Source organism: Tiliqua scincoides, chromosome 4 (genome assembly GCF_035046505.1).
Source record: "Tiliqua scincoides isolate rTilSci1 chromosome 4, rTilSci1.hap2, whole genome shotgun sequence".
In the NCBI taxonomy this organism is placed as follows: Eukaryota; Metazoa; Chordata; class Lepidosauria; order Squamata; family Scincidae; genus Tiliqua; species Tiliqua scincoides.
The window spans coordinates 115,880,435-115,904,337 of record NC_089824.1 but is presented as its reverse complement, the minus strand read 5'-3'; the positions used below and the strand labels follow the sequence as shown (position 1 = coordinate 115,904,337).

Sequence of the window (23,903 nt, the reverse complement as noted above, 5' to 3'; positions counted from 1 at the left end):
TTGGGCCCTGAGAAAGTTAGAAAAAGGCACAGTTTAAATTTAAAGTAGTTTACACTAGATGAGACCAGAATGTTAGTAAGCAATGTTCCCTCTAATCCCTGCCCTTCCCCCCCCCCCCACTGTTTAGAACAGTGGTACTTGTGGCAAGGAAAACTGAACAGAAGCAACTAAACTACAGTGTTTTTGTGAATAAGGGAAGAGCTGGTTCCTTCGTATTCTCTCTTCAGACTGCTGGTGCAGTTACAAATGACTAATAGTGTTGGTAAGGTGATTTGGTAAAAATTGTTCTGGGCTAGTAACTTTAATGCAGCCATTTGCAAGGCTGGTGTAAAAATTTGGTGTGCAAGTCTCAACACACAGACTTGTTCCTTAAGTTTCTATCTGAACAGTTGCTTTGAAAAGACTTATTTTTTTCTTTAAGGATTTTGGCAGCTTGCTAATCTTTAAGATGAGCTAATGGCTTTTGTCCATTAAGAGAAGGAGAATACAAAAAAAGTTAAAATCTACTCAATAGAATAATAATTCCATTCGAAAGAGGCATTCCAGTGGAGGCTGCTATGTGAAAAGCAGGTCGGCAAAGCTGTCAAATCAAGTACGGCTCAGAATATCGTATTGTATCTGAGAAAGAACAGGGGAAGTAGAATGCCTGTGGACAAAGAGGCTTTGTAGAAAGACATCTTCCATGTTGCACTTTCAAAGTGTACGTGTTAAATATTTCATAGGTATACATGGATACAAGATAGGTACACATGGATTTTTATTTATTTATTATAAAATTCATGTGAAGCATGTCCCTCAACAACAAAAATGTAAAAAAAAAAAAAAGCACAATAAAAATGGTCAAACTACAAAATAATGATTAAACCAGCTATTTGACATGCTGAACTCCCTGGGCAATTAAGAATGTCTTCACTGAGAAGTGAAAGGACCAGGTAAGTTTCTCTTGGGAGGCCATTCCATGTGTGAAGTGCCAGAACCAAAAAGGCCATCACTAAAAGTGTTTCAAGGATCACAAAACAGGTGCTCAGTTGTCAACCTCTCTTTGGTCACATATGTTTTTTTAATGTGATCTGAACAAGACTGCTCCTCTCGTACTCAGTCAGAGGTATCACACATTTTTGGAGCATGCACAGAACCAGAGGTGTATCTAGGGCTGAGGGGAATGTGCCTCAGGTGCCACGCATGAATGCCCCCAGGCTTTGCCCAGTCACCTCAAGGATAGGGTGCTGCAGGTCTCACAGTGCTTCTCCCTGGCTTGGGGAAAGGCTCTAAGCCTTTTCCAGTGCCAAGAGGAGGTGTCTAAAGCCCTGCCTTCAAGGAGAATGTTGTGACATTCTTCCTGAGGGCAGGGCGCTGCAGGCTGCACCATGCCTCCTCCCAGTATCAGGAAAGACTTGGAGCCTTCCCCAATGCCAGGAGGAGGTGCATGAAGCCCTGCCCTGGAAAGAAGCAGGGGCAGTGACATAGCAACATCACTGCCCCAGGCGCAAGGAGTTATGCCTCTGCACAGAGTTGTTTGTCAGCTGCTGGTTTAGCACATGCTCTAAACTTAGTGGAGAGAAGGCTTGCTGGTTCTCTGGCTGGCTGGCAGGCTGCTGCTGCTCAGGTTTGGTGACTGACTGAATGCTGTCTGTTTCTGCAAGCTGCTTCCCTCCACATGACTTCTTGCGTGCTATCAACCCTCCACCAAAGTAACACAAGACCTAGAGGTTGCAAGGTGCATCTTTGTCTTGAATGTGAAAAGTGAATTCCTGCAGGTTTTGCTACTTCAAGCAAGCAAAAGGTGTAGCTTCTGTGTAGAGCACAGGTGCATGTTTTGGGGGCAGGACTAATAAGAACACCAGGAAAAGTCTGAACTGGGAAATTCATGGGGCAAATCCCTAATTTCAAGTTCCCCCTCCTTGGTCACTTCCCAAAGTAGATGAATGCCTTTTAAGGTGAAAGTGGGGAAATGAGAGAGGTTGAGATTGAGACGGAGAGAGAATGAAAGAGACAATTGAACCACTATAGCCAGCCCTTCTATCATCACAATCCTATACATGTTTACTCAGATGTAAGTTACATTTTGTTCAGTGCAACTCACTTCCTGATAAGTGTGCTTGGGATTGCAGCCTAAGACGAACAGGGTGAAATCCTGAGTGCTCACTGGACCAGCGCAAATCCCTTGCGCCAGCTTGGGAGTGTCATAAACATGATATAAGGCACATTTGCATCTCCTTAGGAGTCAAAGAGGCTGGCGTGAAGATGCGCACTGGCCTCCCTGTGCCATATCCCTGCTGGACAGGGGTGAGTTTGCACCAGCCTGGGGAGGCTGGTGTGGGGATTTAGGAGGATAGGGGGCATGCAGCAGGCCAGTGGGTGGACCAGGCCCAGGAGGGGGGTGAGACTGGCCTCTAGTACTTAGGCCAGATCCTAACTCCCAAACCGAGCAGCCCAGCATTACACCGGGCTGCTAAGATCTGCATCAGCAATTTCACTGGCACAGTTCCGAGCAGCTCCATTGCAGTGGCTGGGGCATTACTCAGGGTAAGGTGACTTAAGTCCCCTTACTCTGAGTTGCGCTCCATTATTGTTATTATTGTTATTAACAGTATTTAGATACCGCTTTTCAACAAAAAGTTCAAAGTGGTTTACAGAGAAAAATCAAATAACTAATGACTCCCTGTCCCCAAAGGGTTCACAATCTAAAAAGATGCAAAAGAACCCCAGACAGCCACTAGAAAAGACACTGCAGGGGTGAAGAGGGCCAGTTACTCTCTCCCTGCTAAATAAAAGAGGAGCACCCATTCACCTCCATTCACCTCCAACCCTGCGCTGGATACAGGCCTGTTCCAGCATAGGTTAGGATTGTAATGACACTCTCTCAGCCTCTTTCCTTTTCATGTCCATTTACCAAACCACCACCACCCCACATCTCAAAGGTATCCACTTACTTTGGGAAGGGATGGGAATAAAGGATGTGGGGATTCTACACGCACACACAGCACAGAGGCTGCTTCCTGGTAAATTGCAAAACCCTGGCAGCACTCATTTTACAATTAACAGGCAAGCAACGGAGAGCTCCCATTTCTGTTAACAGCACATCTCCCTTCCCTTCCATTAGTACCGTCTCTTCTAATAGAGAGACAAAATCAGCTTATTTTTAACTAAAAAACTGTCCACACCCCCTAAAGTCCACTTGATTGATAGTGCTCCAACTAGGCATGCATGAGAAGAACTCTAGGTCCAGGATAGGCAACCATGATGAGTTGTTTTTCCAACACTGATGTTCACATTAAATTCAAGACAAACAGCCCAAGATGGTGTAATGTTTCCCCCATTCGTTTCCAAACTACTTGTCTCAGGTGGCCTTGCAATATTATGCATGTGCAACACAATTACAAGAAATTTCAGGTAAATTAGAGTGGATAACAAACACCAGAACAACAAATCAGAGACAATTATTATTTTGGTTTCACTTTGCAACTGGCACAAATAAATTTGTGTGACTTTAGTCCTCATGTTCATCCAAACGTAGTGGATAAATGTGAAAAGCACATTTGAAATGCATGTATTATACAGTAGGTAGGTACATTAATCAGAGAGCTGGGATTGGCTTATGATTTCCACCAAATGTGATACTTCAGTACAGAATTCTAAAAGTTTTATACTAGGTTTAACAGCCATGGCTTTCCACAAGCAATCTTAGAAAGGGACATTTGGTGCAGAAAAGTTAAATTATTACTATTATAATCAAGAATATTTATATACTACTTTTCAACAAAATGTACTAACACTATGATCTTGAAGGAATTCAGTTTGTATTAACAACAGGCACTTGCCCATGCATTCACTGCAGATACTCACCTATAAGTTGATCTCACAGATAAGGGCAGCTTCTAAGCCAAAAAAATCATGAAATTTTCTATTACCCTCAGATAAGTTGGGGGTAAAAAATTAGGAATGTGTGAAATTCTTTGAAAACAACTTACCAGAAATTGTTCTGAGACAGCAGAAAAAAGAAAAAAAGATTACCCTTTTTACCTTCTTCTCCAAACAGGGAGATGAAGGTGCTATGGGAGTTGTAGGCTTTGTGAGGAGTAAGTGCTACACTTCCATAGCAGATAGACTACAATTCCTCTAAGTGCCTTCACTTCTCTTCCTATTTGGAGAAGCTAAAATAGTTACCTATTTTGCTTTCTTCTGCTGCTACCCCAGAACAATTACTGGTAAGTAAAATTGCTCTTCCCCCCCACCCTCCTGTGTCCTGCTTCTCAGCCCAGTTCCACCCCCACCTTACCAAGCAGCTGCTCCTAGAAGCTTTATTCACTGCATTGACCTATGTATAAGTCGATCCATGCTTTCAGGATCAATTTTTAGACATAAATTTTTCAGCATATACACAAGTATATACAGTACTTAATTTAAAAGTAAGGGTAGACCTTTGTGCAACAAAGAATGTGCAACAGAAAATGGGCTGTGGAGCTAGGACCTCCTCTTTTTGTTCATACAAAGCATTAACAGAACAAAAGGAAGGCTTGAGGGGCCTGATAGCAGGCACCCTGGCAAGAAATAAACTCATTCTGTCCCTGAGCAGAAAGCTTCATTGACAGAAAGTGAGATGAATTGACTTGTTCATGGAAATTTACGATCAGATTGCCCTCTAATCTTCAGAAAGCAAGGCTTAAATGAATGAAGCCTTTCCTCTGACTATGGCACTGCTGGGGTTCAGAGAAATACAGTGAAATATCTAATTTTTGGCTCAAAACTCCTTTGGTTTAAGAGAAGAGTTAAGGTGTTTACAAATTCACTGATATGCGCCCGCCCCCCCCCCAAAGTAGTAAGAAATCCACCTTAATTTCTAGATCATGTCAGCCTTCTCCCTGACATACATGTTCAATGAGGCAGGAAGGGGTGTGTGTGTGTTTTGCAGTACATTCAGATGTGATCCCATCCCCAACTTGAAACATACCCCAGCAGTTACAAGTGCACAACCCAGTCACCTCACTGAGAATTAGACCCAGGCTAGGAGGAAGAAAACGGACATGGTGGAGGTGGCAGTGGTGCTGATCCTGTAGGTTGGCACAGGCCCAATCAAGACCTCCAAAAAGGCTAAGCTTATGAGTAAGACTGCGAGTATGACTAAGGGCCCAATCCTATCCAATTTTCCTGTGCAGCGCAGTGGGGAATCCTGTGGTGGGAAGGCAGTCACAGAGGCCTCCTCAAGGTCAGGGAGCATTTGTTCCCTCACCTCGGGCTGCACTGTGACTGTGACAAGATTGTGTTGGGCAGTGATTAAAAAGTTGGGCAAATTTTCAGGAAAGTGAAGAGGGATGAACCATCTGTGCTTCAAGTGCCTAGGCAGATCGAGCATGCTGTTACAATGGTGCCCTTATGTGTAGGAAGACAACAACAACAACAGTATTTATATACCGCTTTTCAACAAAAAGTTCACAAAGCGGTTTACAGAGAAAATCAAATATCTAATGGCTCCCTGTCCCAAAAGGGCTCACAATCTAAAAAAGACAGATTGCGCACGTCTCCCCAGACTCTGATTTGAGTGAGCTGGTTCCCATTGCAACTATTAGTTCTCCTTTCAGTTGCTTTGGGGGTGTATGGATGCTTCTGTGTCTTGCAAACAACAATTCATATAAATATAATCATAGTTGGTGGATTAAACTGAATGGGTGTCTCCTAGTGCTTAATTTCACCTTCTCACTTTCTGTTAGACTGGCATGCGAGCAAAGTTCATGTGAGATGAGAAATTCTCAGCCTGGTTTGGTGTATATGCAGTAACATATCCTAGTACTGTAAGTGGAAAGACTGTTTTATCTTTCCCACTACACCAGTGACCTGACCTATTAAGTACATAGGCAAGTGCCTGTTGTTAATATAAACTGAATTCCTTCAAGATCATAGTGTTAGCTCAAGGATCTATCCCAAAAGCCAGGGTAAGTCCATCCATTGAACAACATAGATCTGCTTGCATGGCACTGAACTAGGCTAATAAGAACCAGTTGGGTGCTCATTTACAGCTCTGTGGAAAATTAGATTGGGAGGCTGAGGTGACTTTCCGTGTGCCAAACTATTGACAAAGGTCATCTAGTAATTCAGTGGTTCTCAAACATTTTAGCAACCCACCTAAAAAAATTTCACTTTACCCAGTCACTCAAGCCTCTGTGGCTACAATGGTGATTGGGCAGCAGTCCCCCCCCCCGCCCCCGGCAGGCTGTTTAACCCTTGATGCACATAGTGTAATCTGCCTTGTCAATTTCCCAACCAACCAAAAATTTGATTGTGATTCACAGATGGACCCACAGTTTGAAAACTGCTGCAGTAATTTTTCCCCTGTTAACTAAGTAAAGATGCACCTTATAGTAGTGTCCTCTTATATCAGCAGGGGGAAAGCAATTGTCCCTCTTCATACCAGCATGATAGTCTAAGATGTTCTTTCCAACAGCTGTTGCTGGTGTCTCTTTAGTTTCCTTTTTAGACTGTGAGGTTCCTGGCGACGGGGAACAGTTTACTTATTTGTTTAGCTATATAAACTGCTTTGTTACCCACTGTCCCCATCATATATGACACACTCTTCAGGTATGACATTTCCAACAATCCTATCTGTTTGGGAGTTTATTTTTTTTTTCTTGTGCTGTAATGCCCATCATCACATCATGTCACGTAATAAATTAGTTCTCTGGACCAATACTAAAAGAATGAGTGTCAGCTGTCTGGCAGATATTGTTCTATACATCTGCATATATAATTCTCAGAATGAGCAGAAATGAGTTTAAAAAGGTGCAGTGATATGAAGTTGCAAAGTGCAATTTTATACGAAAAATGAATCATATGTATGTAAGGGCCCTTTTGAGGCTTGAAAGGTGAGATATAAATGTCTGAAAGAAAAAAATCTGAAAAAATAATCTTTAATTCTTTTTTTGTCTTTTGCTGTACCTTAGTGGCTATAGTACAAATGCTCCTTGAGTTATGGACATTTGGTTTACAGGTGACCAAGTTATGGATGACTGTGTCAGGGGCAGTAGTCCTTTGCTGATGATTCTGTACAATGATAATAGCACTGGGCTGGCAAGAACCAGTCCTACTGACCTATGTCAGTTTCAGGTTACAAATGGATGTCTGGAATCTAACCTTTCTATAAGTAACAGCCCAACCCTATCTAACTCCCCACGTTGTGATGCAGTGGCACCGGTGTGGCCTCCCCTGCATCCCATGGGGAAATTTCAGCCTCCGGAGGCCTCTTTGGGGTACATTTGTTCCCTGCCTCCTGGTAAGCAGGCTTGGCGGACAACTTGGACCTGTGCTAGTTTGATAGCTATTCCTGTATTCTGGAACCTTGATAAGGGGAGACACACTCAGATGCTGTAGAATGTAAATCACCTCATGTGCTTGCTGTGACATTGACTCGGACAAAACAATGATCCAGAGTCCCATATCTGAGGGCATGTCAAGCTTGGCACTCCTAGCGACTGTCACAGCAAAGGACCCTTTGGGGCAGTTACAGCAGCTTTGTAGCAGGACAGAATCAAAGTTGTGCAAGGCGTGCAGGACTGTGTCCTGCCCCTTTAACCTTCTCCTCTACAGTTCACCCAAACTCTGATTGCAAGCCAATGGGAAGCCAACCCATCCAAACTCATCTTCACCCCACCTCTATTAGCATTCCTCTTTCCTATTGGGCATCAACCTCAAATCAAAGGGACAGTCTGTTTATCTCTCTCTTGATTGGCAAGAAGTTGATCAATGGGCAGAAGCAGAGGAAAAGGGCAGACTACCTATCTTAATACAGAGCAGGCAGAAAAAGTCAAAGATCTCCTAGTGCAGTGATTTTCAACCTTTTTCATCCCATGGCACATTGACCAGGCATTAAAATCGTCAAGGCACACACCAGGTTTTTGACAATTGACAAGGCACACCATGCTGCCAGTGAGGGCTCACACCCCCCATTGGCCCTAGTAATAAATGACCTTCCCTCAAATTCCTGTGGCACACCTGTATACCACTCGCAGCACACTAGTGTGCCACGGCACAGCGGTTGAAAATGGCTGTCCTAGTGAATAATTTGACAAGAATATATATTTTTAAAAAGACTATTTCCTTGTCTTATTTGCAGTGAATTATTCACACAGCATCAGGTGACGTTACTCTCTCTTGAGGAAAACAAGCAACATGAAGCTGTTTCTATAGAGGGTGTGATATCTTCAAAGAGAAAGAGCTACAGAAGTCCAAAACATCTGAAATAGCCTACTGAATATGGATATCCAGCTCAGCACTGAATATAGAAAGGGGATCTCAAAGGTACCTTTGCTTTAGCTCCTGAAAATGTTCACAGAGCACCATGGTGATGGCATCAGAGCCTCAGCATCCCAAAATTCTTGTCCACTGCAGAATTTATGTCCATTACATCATTCTAATAAACTTGGTCAACTCTGTTGAGCATCTTTCTCCTGCCACCTCACCTTTCATCAGTTTCAGCACTGCTACTCCTTTATGTACGATTCACAAGGAGTTGAAAGGATCCAGCTCACTGCACAGCTCACCAAGTTGCCATGGCAACTAGAATTTTCAAAGTTTTTTTTTCCCCTTTCCCCTGTCCAATATTATGCTGCATTTTCCAATGCATGCACACACATACATGCAACATGGGCTTTCATCACAGCTTCTTCTCCAGAAATTGCAGTCTTCAAAGGAGCAAACAGCCTGTGTTGTGTGGGAATACATTTCAGATGCAGTCTTCCTGTCCACATTCAACACACTGTCTTTCTGTGTTCTGGAAATAATAATTCTCCTCTACAAAACACCCATTTCCTTTCTCAATAAACAAATTCTCTCCTTGGGCATTTCTTCCCAGCTAGCTTCTAGCAGGAATATAGTTCCAGTTGCAGCCAGCAAATCCTCTTTCTTACTTGAAAATATACACTTGTGTATTTGACACTGTATTATTAATTGCTGAAACTTAATTTTATTCAGTGTTTGCTATGCCTCAAACTTTGGCTGAGAAAAAAAAAATTTAAATTAGGCACAGCAGAAAAAGATTGCCAAGTCAGTTCAGAAGCCTCTTGGAGGAGCTAAAGAACACTCTCTAGAGATGGAAATGGATGCAAGAAAGACATGAAAAGAGGGTAGAAGGAAAAATGAGCTCAGAAAATGGAGATGGTCAGATGTAACATTAAAATGGAGAGAGGCAGGCAAAAGATTCTGAAAGAGGAGCAAAGACAACATGTTTTCCTTCTTGTGTATAACGTCTTGACACCTAGGGAAGCTCATCTTTCTGCTTAATAATCCTTTCAGGCCAAGATTGGAACAACATGTTATGGTATGCATGGCTGCGACATTTAAAAAAAGCAACCCACACCTCCACTCCTGTATTCAGAAAGAAAAGGGCATGACACGTCTTCATGATCTCCATGAAACTGGCTGGCGCTGAATGGGTGGTGAAAGTCCAGTGATGTTATAGCACACATTTTCACTAAACATTACTGGAGAAGCAAGAAGGAAAGGTGGGGCTTCTGCTTTTAGGGGCAGCCACAAGCTGGATGAAACATACAGTTTCAGCTTACATATCTGGGAACTCTGAACTGCTCCCTTCTTCATCTGAACTGAACCCACTTTCATATGCTGCAAACTGACAAAAAAAAATTAAAATTGTTTCCTTGCCTGGTGGAAATACCTTACTGCCCCACTGGGCCTACTGGACTTGTACCTGAGAAGGTGGATTGAGGACAGGAAGGTGGAATAGAATATTGGCAGCACTGTTGATATGCTTTCTCATATGATGAGAAACAGCCAGAGCCCTCTATGGCATATGGTGTACTGCACACAGTGAGCATGAGGTCTTCTGTCTCTGCCACCAGACTGAGGTGACTCTGTAGGGACCCAAGCGGACAGGGGAGCTTGATGCTACCCAGACTGCTTGTTAGCCCCACCCAAGAAATTCCTTTCAGTAAAACATATTGTACTTCACTAAGTGCCCAGTCTTATGGGCAGTCTTATTGGTACCAGTAAATCCAGCCCCAACACACATCCCTCTGCCCCCCTGTGCTGACTTACTGGTACCAAAGCTCCTTTGCTGGCCACTCACTGCTTGTGGCGGCAGACCAGCTGCACGGAATGGTATGCCAGCTTTTGCAACAGCCATGAAGAATGCTGGGCAGCCAGGATGCCAGTTCTGGCAGCACAGCAGGCCTATAAGACCTAACAAGCAGTCTGGGTAGTATCAAGCTCCCCTGTCCGCTTGGGACCCTACAGAGTCACCTCAATCTGGTGGCAGGGACAGAAGACCTCGTGCTCACTGTGTGCAGTACACCATATGCCATAGAGGGCTCTGGCTGTTTCTCATCATATGAGAACTACATTTCTGTTGATGTGCCTCAGCAGCTAATGACGTGCACAGAAGGGAATAAACCTTTTTTGCCACTCCTACTCCTTGGGGTAATTCTGTGCTGGCTAAAAAGGCAGCAAGAAGGGTCAGTTTCCATCATGCAGACTTTTCCCAGTTCAGAGGTATTTAGACCATGGCATCTATTGATGACATCATCTCCATGCACTCAAGCCTCCAGATCACTGACCCAATCCAGTTTTACTTGGACTCCTGGCAGCGACTACTATACCCAGATCTGGTTCAGAAAGGATCTGGGGTAAAGCTGGTCCCCCAAACCACTAATTTCAGATTTTGTGATATTCCTAGATCCAGAGTAGTTCACAGGCAAGCAGCAGCCAGTGATGAAATAAGACCAACTATGCCAAAAGTCTTAAGATCAATAACGGAAATTTGACTTTGTCTGTTTCCTTTTGGAGACCATCTGCCAGAAGCACAAGCCCCTGCTTTTGTGCCAGCCTAATAAGATCCAATTCAAGTCTGGACAAGTACTTGGAACTTCAAGAATATTACTGAAGAATACCAGCCACTTGTCTTTCCTTGATCCTATTCATTTTATCCAGAGAAGGAAACACTAGAGGCAGAATAGAAGTTGACAATTCAAACTTGTCAGCAAGCCATTGAACACACTGCTCATAAAAGTATGAGAACAGGCCAACTAGGTCAGGTGAACAATCTATCCATGTCAGGATTGTATTTTCAACTTTGGCCAGACTTGGATGCTTATGGAATTTTGTTAACTTCACATGGCAGTAACCAAAACTCCAACCCTTGCTGAAAGGCAGCGTGCACATTAGCCTCATCTCCATGTTTAAGATGACACAAAATTATTCTTCAGGAGCACCCATATTTCTGGCCAACTCACTGGTTATATACAAGGCTATTGTTACAAATAAATAGGCCCATTAACCAACTACTCATGACAGAGGCACAAATTCCTTTGCTTCATAAAAACGATGACCATTTTGTCCTGTGCTGATAGCAGTGCTACGGTTATTTTGAGATACAAAATAGTAACCACTGCAAATGTTTCTAACAAAAAATTACAGTATTCCATTTAAGTTTGAATATGGACCTTGCCATTTTTCTGAGAATCTTGCTCCTTTGAGAAGATCCCATAAATGCAGTCATTTCCTTGCAAAACTCCCACCTCAAACAGCCGAAGCCAAGGAAGGGATAGGGCATAGGAATTATATGTGGGGGAAAAAACATCCTGGAAATACTGGATGGCTATGTCCAGATACGCTCAGGCTTTCTTAGCTTTTTACCAAAACCAGTGAGCTTGAGAACTCAGAATTAAAAGGGTCTGAGGTTCTCCAAATTCAATACTCAGATTCTGCCTAAAAGATGTCTTCTTGTTTGCAGCACAGCTGTGACCATGCAGCATTTTGGATCTCCTGCTATCTGGGTAAATCTAAATGGCAGGCATTTGTGCTGGTTTGTCAGCAGCAAGGCCAGCTTAGTTCATCTTTTCCTGGACATCATGCTCATTAACAGAGACATAAAGTAGACATAACACTAATTCAAAACCCCCAGGTGCTGCGCCAGTGGGCCGCGTGAGGGCAGCACTACCGTGCCACCACCGCCACTGCCTCTGCCTGCTCTCTGGAGCCATTCTGGGGAAAGCCCTGCACAGCGTTTGGGACCGCTCTGAAAGCCTTCTGAGGCTTCCAATGCGGTCTTAAGCAGTACTTTTGGAAATCGGATGTACCGTTTAAGACAGCATCAGAATCCTCAGAAGGCTTTTGGAGCAGTCCCAAACACCAACAAGGCTCCATGTGGCTAGGTAAGTTTCTGGGGAAGGGGCGGCATGATGTCGGGGTAGCATTGCAGACATGCAGCACAGGGGCCAAGTCCATAACTGTTTGCACTCCCATTGGTGCCAAGAAAGTAAATCTCAAGTGGAATGGACTTTCCTCCTTTTGTTCTACCTCCAAAGAACTGAAGAACCTGCCAAGGAGGATACCATGTCACCACCCCAAGTAACAAAAATACCAATTGCTACCACATCAAGCCAGCTCAAGGGACCTGCCAAGACAGAAAAAAACTCAAAGGGGCATTCTGCCAAGGGTTCCCTCAAACCTGAAACCACCCTGGTCTAACAAATCCTGAAACTTTCTTTCAGAAAACTCAGGACAACAGGGAGATGAAACTGGAAGAATCACAGACCAACTTTGCATCCTCTCTCACTCTACTCATACTCACATATACACTTCAGACAAGCTGTGTTCATAACACAAAGTGGGCCAAAAACTTGAGCATTGCAGGAAAACACAACTCCAGGCAGACTTGTGTTGTGGGTTGTGCACAAATGAAATTTTTCTTTTCTTTTCAATATAGAGCCATAACGGTCTGCTGGGCACAACCTGCTACAGCTCTTGACTGTGAGAGCCATTTCCTAGCTTGCTGCTTTTGGATACCTTGTATTCTGCCTGAACATACCTAACTCCACAGTGAGCTCTCGGGTAGTCCTGCTCTCTCCCTGGAATTCTGCAGAGCTTTACTGGTTCCCCTTACAGGCCCAAGCCTCAGACAGGATAAATTGTCGGGATCAGAATTAAGCACAGCAAATAATACATGATTACAGAAGCAATAGAAGATATTTGTGTACACTGAATTCATCTGCATAATTTAGTGCTGTATTTGAACCTTGTGGGAGGAGTTTAGCACAGCATATAAACATCCCAAATACAAATCAAGGGGAGAGTGACTTGGGTTTAACAAATGCAATCTGACAGAGTTTTGCTTCTGAAGAATTCCAAGGTGCTTTTCTGACCTTGCAAAGAATGGGAATGACTACCTGCAGGATGGTATAATTCAGCTCACAGGCAGGAGATCTGGGCTCAAATCCCTGCTCAGCCACAAAGTTCACTCTATAAACTTGGACAGTTCACCCTCTCATAGCCTGACCTGTCCTGCAGGGTTGATTAATCTTATTTATTTATTTATTTATTTATTTATTTATTTATTTATTCATTCATTCATTCATTCATTCATTCATTCATTCATTCTGCCCTATTCCAGAGTCAGGATGTCTTCCAATATTTTCCAGTGTACATATTATCCATGTGCAGTGAATACATATAAATTATGGAGGACATATAAAAGTGAAAAGATTAAAACTTTCAAGAGAAAAGTTTTATCTTTGCCTCCCAGTGCTTCATCTACTCCTCCTCCCGTTTCCAAACTTTTCAATCCTCCCCCTTACTCTTGCTCCTTGCCTCTCTTCCAGGCACTATTGTAAGGCTAAAATTAGACAACCCTATGAGATACACCATCCTGAGTTCCTTGGAAGAACGGCAGAGTACAAAACAGGGACAAATAAACATTCCAACTGTGCAGCAGGATTCAGAAATCATCCACAGTCATTTTAAATGTAGGAAATGAAAAAGAATTGCATATCCAAGGGAAACCAATTAGGTACAGCATAATTACATAGTTGACTGTGAGACTGGTTAATACCCCATTTTACTCAAGGGGAATCAAGAGAGATTTCTTTATTTTCCCTCTGAAAGGATTTTCAAAGTCGAGGCACCAAGCCGGGGCATTGATACTATGCTGACTGATCCCCAGACATTAATAACCCAGTGGTGTGAATGCTTCTGTGTGACCCAGGCAGACACTGGATGCAACCCAAGAAACATTTCAGCTGCTCCCACTATTAGTTAGCTGTAGCTGATTATTTATATTTACTCTCAAAGTTGTCCTTAGAGCTGTTCACAGCATTTCATTAATGTCTGGGTGTGGCATTAGGTCTGAACAAAGCTAATAATACTCCCATAGAGTGCAGCAAATTCCAAAGAGATTGTAGTGAAGGTTTATTCTGCCTAAGACCACCAGGCCAGGTATACAGATGTTTAAAAAAGAGAGAGGTACCCTCTGGAAAATTCACTGCAAATATTACATAATGGAGCATGCAGTGTGCAGATAAACACAGTGGTTGGTAGAGCTGGAAGCAAGCTGAAAACTGGAAGCAAGCTGAAAAGTGAAGAGAAAAAGATAAGGAAGAATATAAGATGAAGATCTGGGCAAGTCAGTGTTACAACCCACAGAACTATAGGTTCAGAGAAGAAGCTGATCTTCTGTGAAAAGACTAGCTGCGGAGATCCTAGCTTCAGGGAAAACCACAGTTCCACTGAAGAGATAGTAGTTGTAAATATATTTAAACGTTTTCATAGATTTGCATTCAGAGATGAAAATGCATAGATTAACTTAACAATTTCTAACTCTTTGGTTGTCTGTTCAAAGATCCAGATTAGCTAAATTGTTCTGACCTCTTTGGGGTAGAATGCCTAAAAACTGTGCTTAAGCTTTCCCCACAGACCTGATTCTCTCTCTGCCTCTTCAGTATAAAACCCCCAAACCTGATCTATGCTGCTTATGAGCATGAGAAATGGCTATAGCCTCATGAGCAGCTGACCAGTGTTTCCTCCAATGTTTTTTTTCCCCAGCAGAGTGAGAAAGGGCATTGTGTTCAATTCGAGAGACATATTGCAACTATGTAATGAGCCATACACCAGAACAAGCAACGTTCAATATTATTTGCAAATTGTCTTTTGGTTTATGAAGATATTTCTGTCTCAGCACAATAGTCATGACCTCAAGATTTTCTCCCTGATGAGAAGAGATTAGAAACCAGTTTTTAATTAAAAAAGAAAAGAAAAGAAAAGAAAAAAGAAAGCTGAAATGTTGGAGGAGGATGAAATGCTGAATCATTAAACTGTGAGATTTGCAAACAATGCTAATTTTGGGTCCAGAGTTCAATATTACTAAGGAAGTTTCAAATCAGGGCTTGCTCATAAGTTTCAAGGAAGACGCAAGGGGGATAGGGGGAGCTGGGCTTCCTTAGGTTTGCTCTCTCCTCTTCCACATGCTCCAAGCATCTAACAGTATTTCATAACATGCCTGTGTGGCCACATGGCTCATTGCTATGGAGACCAGAAGCTCTGCATCTTTTCAAACCCTGGACTGATGGTCTGCATTAAACTCCCATTTCCTCAGGGAAAAATAAAAAGGTTATTTGGCTGCCATCTATGCACCAACACAAACACACACAAAGAGAACTATCCAAATTATTCAGGTTATAGCCATGTAAGAATTCACCTCCACAGCCATCATGCAAACTCAGCAGCTGTTCTTATTTCCTTTCCCAGGAGGGATACAGTCCTGGAGGCCTTTCTCCTCATTTCACCATGACATAGGTGTACTGCAGTGGTCCCTAACCTGTAAGAAAAGGCTCCCTTGGGTGGCTTGGTGAATATGCAGGGGCATTGCAGGACACTTGCTGCCCAGCAGCAAGCAACGTAATGTTGTAAACAGCGGTAAGAGCAGTTGTTTTTGTGTTTTTTTAACAACATGGATTCTAATTCTTTGACACAACCATGGTCTCTCACCCGAATAAATATTTGTCAAATTGTTGGATTATTGCTGGCCATGAAAACCTATGAACATATATAGCGTAAGAGACTTGGATCACTGGGCAGAGCTTCGTGCGTGAGGTTTTTGTTGCTGGAGGGGCCAACCTCCATAAGGCACATTTGCAGGGCTTACCACCAGGCTCCCACTGGAGCTGGCTCAGCTCTGGCCGGCGCTGAGCCAGCGTACAGCAGCGCCTGCGTTCCGTAGCTCAGCGGTCTCTGGGACCGCTGGGCTGCGGAACGGGAAATGGGGGCGTGGGGGAGACATTCTGGGGAGGGGGAGGCATGGTCGGGGGCATAGGGGAGGCGTTCCGGGGGGCGGGGGAGAGGCGGATCTGCGGAGCTGAGCTCCGCAGGATCCAAGGTGCTCGGGCAGGGTTGCTCACCCTACACGAGCACCTTCACTTTAGCGGCGACCAAACAGTCGCCGCTAAAGTGAGTAGCCCCTTTGCAGGGCTGCTTCCCTTACCCGGGGGAAGGGGCCGAACAAGAGTGCGCCCCAGTCACTGCAGCCCCTTCTGCGGTAGCGCAGGAGGCTCTGGATCCGTCGGAAGCCCTCTGTGGAGCTGCCGGGTCCTGCAGCTCCAGGCAGCTCAGGATTGGGCTGCCCATCCCTAGCAGAGAACTAGCCTTACTGATTCACGTTGGATTTGCGCCAGGTCGCTGCACTCTCATTGCCTCAGTATCCCAACATGATTTGTGGAAAAGAGAGCCCAGAGTTGCTACAGTCTTCTAATATTGCTGACACTTCAGGTTATCACACCCTTTGAAAGAATGGAATGGGCAGATTCTCACTCTGTGGGCAGGAATTAAGTATAACAAAAATTGGGGTGTTATGTAAAGACAGAACAGTTTTAATTGCTTCATTCAATAGGTTGTTTTTTTTTTGCCTCCAGCACCAAAATGTTACAGAGCAGTGGAACTATAAGTTGTACATGTATATTCAGCTAGTAACAAAGGTCACCCATTGCCCTTGGCTTTCCTGGACCTGTTGTAAAGAAACACGGGATGCCATGGCTTTGTGGCTTATACAGTGCCTCCACATATGCCAAGAACTTTGATACCATGAGCAAAGCCAAGAAATCAGAGTTAGGTGGGGGTAGGATGAAGAGGAGAGGAGGAGAAACTGAGTCCCTTGTGTAGATGGCAGGGGAGTGGGAAGCTCCCAGAGTGAGTGAAAAAAGAGAAAGCAAGACACCACCTTCTCCTACTGAAACTCCTTAAGGCTGTAGTTTTCAAACTCTCCCAGAGTTTGAAACCTGCAGTAAGTCCTTGTGGGGGAGGGGGGAGGTAGCAGGGGTAGGGGGGAGGCAGCGACACAATCCCCAGGATTGCACCGCTCAGCGGTGCTGCAGGGACTGGGGTGCACTCACCAGTTCCTGCAGCAGCCGTCCTGGGGTGTGGGGAGCCCTGCGCGAGTGTCTGCAGGGCTCTCCTGGTCAGCAGAGGTGAAAGTGGAGAGATTGCGCTCCACTTCCGCAAAACCGGAAGCGGAGCATGATTGCTCCACTTTCACTTCTGCTGACCTGGGGAGCCCTGCAGACCCTCACGCAGGACTCCTCACACCCAGGGAAGGCTGCTGCAGGGACTGGTGAGTGCACCCCAGTCCCTGTAGCCCCATTAGAAGTGAAAGTTGAGTGATCGCACTCCACTTTCGGTTTTGCAGAGGCGGGGTGAGATCGCCCCACTTTCACTCCTAAAGTTTTGGGGAGCCCTGCAGACAGTCACGCAGGGCTCCCTGCACTCCTGGGAGGCTGCAGGAAGCTCTGGTAAGTACAGCCAAGCCCCTGCAGCCCCCTGAGCGGTGCGATCCTAGGGATCACACCACTGCCTCCTCCCTGCCTCCTGGCTGCCCCCGCCCCTTAAGGGGAAAAAGTCCAGGGCCCTCAGGCTAGGGTGTTGTGATGTCCCAGTCTGAAAACCTCTGCCTTAAGACATTACTTATATGAAGGATCCCCCATACAGGAGCCCCTCTCCTTCTCAGTGTGTTTGCTGGCTGTTTTTCTTCTCTTCTTCAGCCTCACTCCAGGCCAATGCCTGCAAATTAGAACTCGGAGCAAAACAGAGACTGGAGTAGCCACTTCCCTAGTATATATCTCTAGGTGCCTGATAGTTTTGTAATCAGACCAGGACTATATCCTTCAAAGTGTGTTCATGGGTATAGTTCTCTACCATCACCATTCACAGTGCAAGTGCACTTCAAACCTGTGCAATTCTACGGCTGATTGCCCTGATAGTGTGGAAACAGATAAAAGTGGAATACAGATGTCCCAACTTTCCCCTACACACTCCATGTTTTTGACCCTGAGGCCCCTTTCAGGAAAAGGCTCTACATAGCTATCTACCATGAGTAATTAAAGACCGAGCCCTGGAGGAAAGCAATCTAAACCTGACCTAAGACATTCATTCGGACACTGGGCTGAGAACCAGTCAAGAACTGAGAAATTCTGACATGAAAGCAGAAAGGCAGGACAATTCTGTTGCTTCCCATGCCTTCTTGGTGTCTGGACCAGATTCTGATAGCTTGAGGACCAGACCCTGAAACTTATAGCGCAATCCTATGCATATCTACTCAGAAGTAAGTCCCATTGTGTTCAGTAAACCTACTCCCAAGAAAGTGTGCATAGGATTGTAGCCTTATTCCAGTAATTAACAAAAAAATAGAGAATTTTTTTGCACCTTAAAGACTGGCAGATTTATTCTAACATAATCTTTCATGGATTACAGCCACTTTTGTAAGATGAACTCTAGTTCACAAACATTTATGCCAAAATAAATCCAATAATCTTTAAGGTGCCAACAGACTCTGTTAATTTTCTGAACTGGACTAACATGGAGCTGCTTGGAAAGCTACTTACAATTTCAACACTTTCCCACACCATGATCACCAAGTGAATTCTGAAATTGATACAGGCAGCCGGTGAGAGTTGAGATAAAGTATTCTTAATGCATAAGGCTGCTCAGAATTTTTATTTGGAATTTTGCCTGATCAAAAAGAAGAGGTTTTTGGCTTACCCAGAAAGCACTCCCAGGACAAGGTTGAGAACAAAGAATGATCCAATAATGATGAGCGGGATGAAGTACAGCCAGTTCCAAGTGGCTCCTAAGGCATCATTGGTCTGAAAGAGAAAGAAGAGTTATATTTTCAGACTGAGTTATATGGCTGTGGCTTATCCTTCCACCACTATTTTTATTATTCAGTTCATGTTTGTTAGCAGCATTACCACATGACAACAAATCCCATCTTTCCTTTCAACAAATTACCTGCTGCTTTCTTCTTGCCCATTTGTGCAGGGGTCAAAAAAGCACCTGAAGCCAAGCAACCAGTGAATGTCTCATAGCAAAATGATCTACATGAAGAGCCAAGATGTAGGGTATTTTCACACTTCAAGATTAAGGCAGTTCCTGCTCAGAGTAACTTTGCAATGCAGATGCAAACACCTACACTAGCCAGACTGCTTGCTTGGCCTCCCTTTTCCAGAAACAAAGGGTTCTTATCCACTTGAACATTGGGGAACATTTCTTTCCTACTTCATGTTGGCCCAATCAAATATTCCACACTAGTGAATTTTAAAGATACCAGAAAGTAAAAATGGGTAAGTTCCTTTCATTATTTCAATAGCATCATCAAATTAATCCCAAATCTAAATGTTATAGCACTGTTTATGCTCTTCCTATGTGCCACACCTTCTTGAATTAGATCTAGGAATCAGGACAATACTGCCCTTTTACCAGCCCTATCCCATACACCCATTGGAAACATCAGGAATGGAAGAATGTGACATTGATACCTAAAGCACACCTACAAGGAAGCCATCATTTCCCCATAAAAATGCTTAGGATCTGACTATATGGACTTGGATTGTAAAGAAGAATAGGTGATACTGACTAACCACGACCTTGCTGTCGGAAAGGATAAAATGTGCTGTGATGAGTACCCTGTTTCCCCCCCCCCCCATGTATTTTCCCTTAGTTTTGGACACATCTAATTCCCCAGAAGCTCCTGTATATATTTAGCAGTCTAAATACAGACATATTCCTGCAGCACTCGGTCCTTTGAAATGCCATTACACAGAGCCATGTACTTCTGTGGATTCAGGTGCTTCTTTCTGTATGGACTAGCTACCCTCCTACTGAGACAGGTAAGCACCTACCACTTGAGCAGCCAAACCTGTCTGTCTGGTGGAACGGAACAGCCAGATGAGTTCTCCAATCAGGTAACTTTATAATATCATCAAACTTAGGTTACCTAAGCTGAAGTACAGGGATGCTAAAATCTAGCAAAGAAGGGCAGAAGCCTAGAAATTCATGGATGGTGGCTGATGAAGCCAGAAGTGGAGTCTCAACAACAACAAAATATTTGACAGGCCAGCTCTGAAATTTACTGACTTTTCAGATGCCAACACTGGTAACTACCCGAACATAGTTTTATTGCCAAGGCAGTTAAATTAGTAGCCAGCTGGAAAACTTATAACACACTGAGTGTTTTTTTAATTCCTGATGCTCTACCTCTTTCTTTCTGTTCCAATTGAGATTACCTCCCTAAGTATTTTCTGCTGTTCTAGATAGTCATCAGGGACCCCAATCCAAGGAACACATCACCAGGCATGCTTTTTAAGACAAGTGAAATGTGCATGTAAGGGAAATCTATTTTGTGTGCTGAGACTGTGCGCAATAACCAATGGCACAACTTGGTAGAAAGGCACACAAGAATGAGGGAATTAAAGTTAATGGTGCAAGAACAGAGAACTTTTATTGTGGAGTAATAATATAATAATGGTGAAGAGGCATCAAAAATAAATGCAACACAATATACTCAATCACTTGCACAACTTTTATTAATTAACAGTATTTATATACACTTTTCAACAAAAAATTCACAAAGCGGTTTACAGAAAAAATCAAAAAACTAATGGCTCCCTATCCCCAAAGGGTTCACAATCTAAAAAGATGCAAAAGAACACCAGCAGACAGCCACTAGAAAAGAGACTGCTGGGGTGAGGAGGGCCAGTCACTCTCCCCTGCTAAATAAAAGAGGAGCACCCACTTGAAAAAGTGCCTCTTACCCAGTTAACTAGGCCTTAAATGTAAGTAGTTTCTAGGTGAGAGAGAGAGAGGACAAAATCCTTACAGGGAAAAGTGGGTGAACAGTGGCACAAGCAAGGAGGGGAGACAGAGCAAGACATAGGAAAATCAGAAGGGTTACCAAGGGGGAACCAGGGCTGGAAGACCAGGCTTTTGCAATTGCAGGAGGGAAGGGGGGAAAGGAGAGGAACTGTGGCTACAATTCTTTCCTGGAGTAAGCCCCATTGACTATAATGGGACTTACTTCTGAGTAGACACACATAGGATTGGGCTCTAGGGAAAAGAACAGAAAGAAGCAGGAAAAGTACCAAGGTTCCAACTGCAGCAAAAGATTGTTGTGCTGTTTGAGGTTCTCTATAGCCTGAGACAGGACTATAGGCAAAGAGTGAGCCCTGCGATGGACTGTGATATCACTTCAGTCATTTGCAACAAGAGGGCTGTCTCTCCCATTGTGCAGTTTTTTTTAACATGCACTGCAGGTACTCAAAGTTTACAATTGAGTAGCCTGGGATCAAGCAACTGCTGTGTTGAATAAGGGAATCAGAGGTTCCCCAGCCAGAGACTTGAGACCAATTTTTGGGTCTACCCTAAAACAATTTTTAAAAATAGGCTAAGGACACAATCCTAACCAACTTTCCAGCACTGACCTATCCGCAACACAACCCCAAGGTAAGATAACAAACATGCCCTTATCTTGAGGAGGCCTCCTTGACTTCCTCCCCACTGCAGAATGCAGTGCATGCTACATTGGCACAGCTATGTCAGTGCTGGAAAGTTGGTTAGGATTGTGCCCTAAGAGCCTCAGGGCACAATCCTAACCCCTTATGTCAGTGCTTTCCAGCACTGACATAAGGGCAATGCAACTCTGAGGTAAGGAAACAAACATTCCCTTACTTTGAAGAGGCCTCTGTGAGTGACACCCAACTGCAGGATGTGGCACACATCCCATTGGTACCGCTATGCCAGTGCTGGAAAGCACTGACATAAGGGCTTAGGATTGCGCCCTCACACTCACAAATACTTAGGGCTCACACAGAGGAAGAAACTAAGAAGGCACCAAGTGTATTATTGACTGCCTTCGAACCAGAGGGGGCTTTGTGTCAGGATTGCCAAAAACCAAGGTATCTCTCTGCTGCCTTAAATCTGAAAGGCCACAGAGATCACAAGGCAAAGGTGCCAAGGCCCGACTGAAAAGGATTTGAAAGCAAACGAGACAAGGAAGACAAGGTTGCTTTCCTGGGGGAAGAGGTACATTGCAAGGCAGCTCACAAAAGAATGGTTGCTCAGCAGGCACTGGAGCAAGGGCTTTTTGGTTGCACTCAGGGAAGGGAAGTGGGGAAAAAAGGAGAAAGGTTGAAAAAGAAGAGAGTGATCTGATACCTGTCATGAGTGCTCGCAGTCACTCTGGTTCTTGGGTAATGGAGGGAGTACTCAACGCAGCACCAGTGGGTAAAACAAAACAATGAGAGACCTAAGCACAGGGACTAACAAATACCATGTGCAGTCATGACCAAGCTTTTTGTCCTGAATTTTCATAGGAAAGAATGGGGTGTGGCCCTCGACTGCTTAATTCAACATGGGTGCTTAATTCAACACAGTTTTGCACCCTGCTGAGGATGTGGCAACAAACTTTTAATTTGCTCTGGAGGCCAGTGCCTCAATTAACATACCCCTCTTGCTTAAATTTAGCCACAGAGTTGGTAAGGAAAGTTAGGGTGGGGGATCCTTCATTTGTTACATTAACAACTTCCTTTACTCTGGATCAGGAAGCTCCCAGGATGTGGCATTCAGTGTGCTGATTCAAGATTCAAATGTGCTGTGGTAAGAAAGGTGTAGCCAAAAGAAACAGTAGAAAGGCAAGGCTTACATAAGAACATAAGAACAGCCCCACTGGATCAGGCCATAGGCCCATCTAGTCCAGCTTCCTGTATCTCACAGCGGCCCACCAAATGCCCCAGGGAGCACACCAGATAACAAGAGACCTCATCCTGGTGCCCTCCCTTGCATCTGACATAGCCCATTTCTAAAATCAGGAGGTTGCACATACACATCATGGCTTGTAACCCGTAATGAATTTTTCCAGATGCCGTAACCACATCCTGTGGCAAGGAGTTCCACAGACCGACCACATGCTGAGTAAAGTAATATTTTCTTTTGTCTGTTCTAACTCTCCCAGCACGCACTTTTAGCGGATGTCCCCTGGTTCCGGTGTTATGTGAGAGTGTCTCTCTATCCACTCTGTCCTTCCCGTGCATAATTTTGTATGTCTCAATCATGTCCCCCCTCAGGCGTCTCTTTTCTAGACTGAAGAGGCCCAAACGCCGTAGCCTTTCCTCATAAGGAAGGTGCCCCAGCCCAGTAATCATCTTAGTTGCTCTCTTTTGCACCTTTTCCATTTCCACTATGTCTTTTTTGAGATGCGGCGACCAGAACTGGATGCAACACTCCAGGTGTGGCCTTACCATCGATTTGTACAACGGCATTATAATATTAGCAGTTTTGTTCTCAATACCTTTTCTAATGATCCCAAGCATAGAATTGGCCTTCTTCACTTGGCTTCTCTTAAGCCAACCAGTTTGGGTGGAGGGGAAGGGGTGATTGCTCCAGCAAACCAGGAAGTTGTGGCCTTCTTGAGATCTGAGTGACATGAGGCCTCTTGTCAGGGGTGGTGCAACCTGGGACACAACCAGATACTGCAATGGCATTCTGGGAAAAAAGCCCCTTAAAAAAACCATGCTCCGCCACACAGTTTTCACAAAGCCAGAAGTGCTGGACTTCTGGTTTTATTTAAAGAGATAATGCAAACAAAGGAGCTCCTTCATTCATGCTCTCCTGGCATGTATCCAGCATCATGTACATGCACATAGAAATGTCAAATATCTACACAACCGAAAAGCTTATCAGACAACACACATACATGTTTTAAATTAGGTACTCTGAAAGTAGCTCTAAATTTTGGAAACATGAGCTCAGCAGCAGTGGCACAGTTCAAAATGATGCCCCAGAAGTGATGTCACAACCAGAAAGGACAT

At 44.2% G+C, this 23,903-nt stretch overlaps 1 protein-coding gene across 1 annotated transcript in view; it reads right to left on the bottom strand.

Annotated features, from left to right (window-relative positions):
• CACNA1E (calcium voltage-gated channel subunit alpha1 E) overlaps positions 1-23,903 on the bottom strand; it is a 360,216-nt gene that overhangs the window by 171,561 nt on the left and 164,752 nt on the right. The window contains exon 7 of the mRNA XM_066623540.1: positions 18,802-18,905. Within this exon, the coding sequence (XP_066479637.1) occupies positions 18,802-18,905 (104 nt within the window). The remainder of the gene's footprint in view (positions 1-18,801; positions 18,906-23,903) is intronic.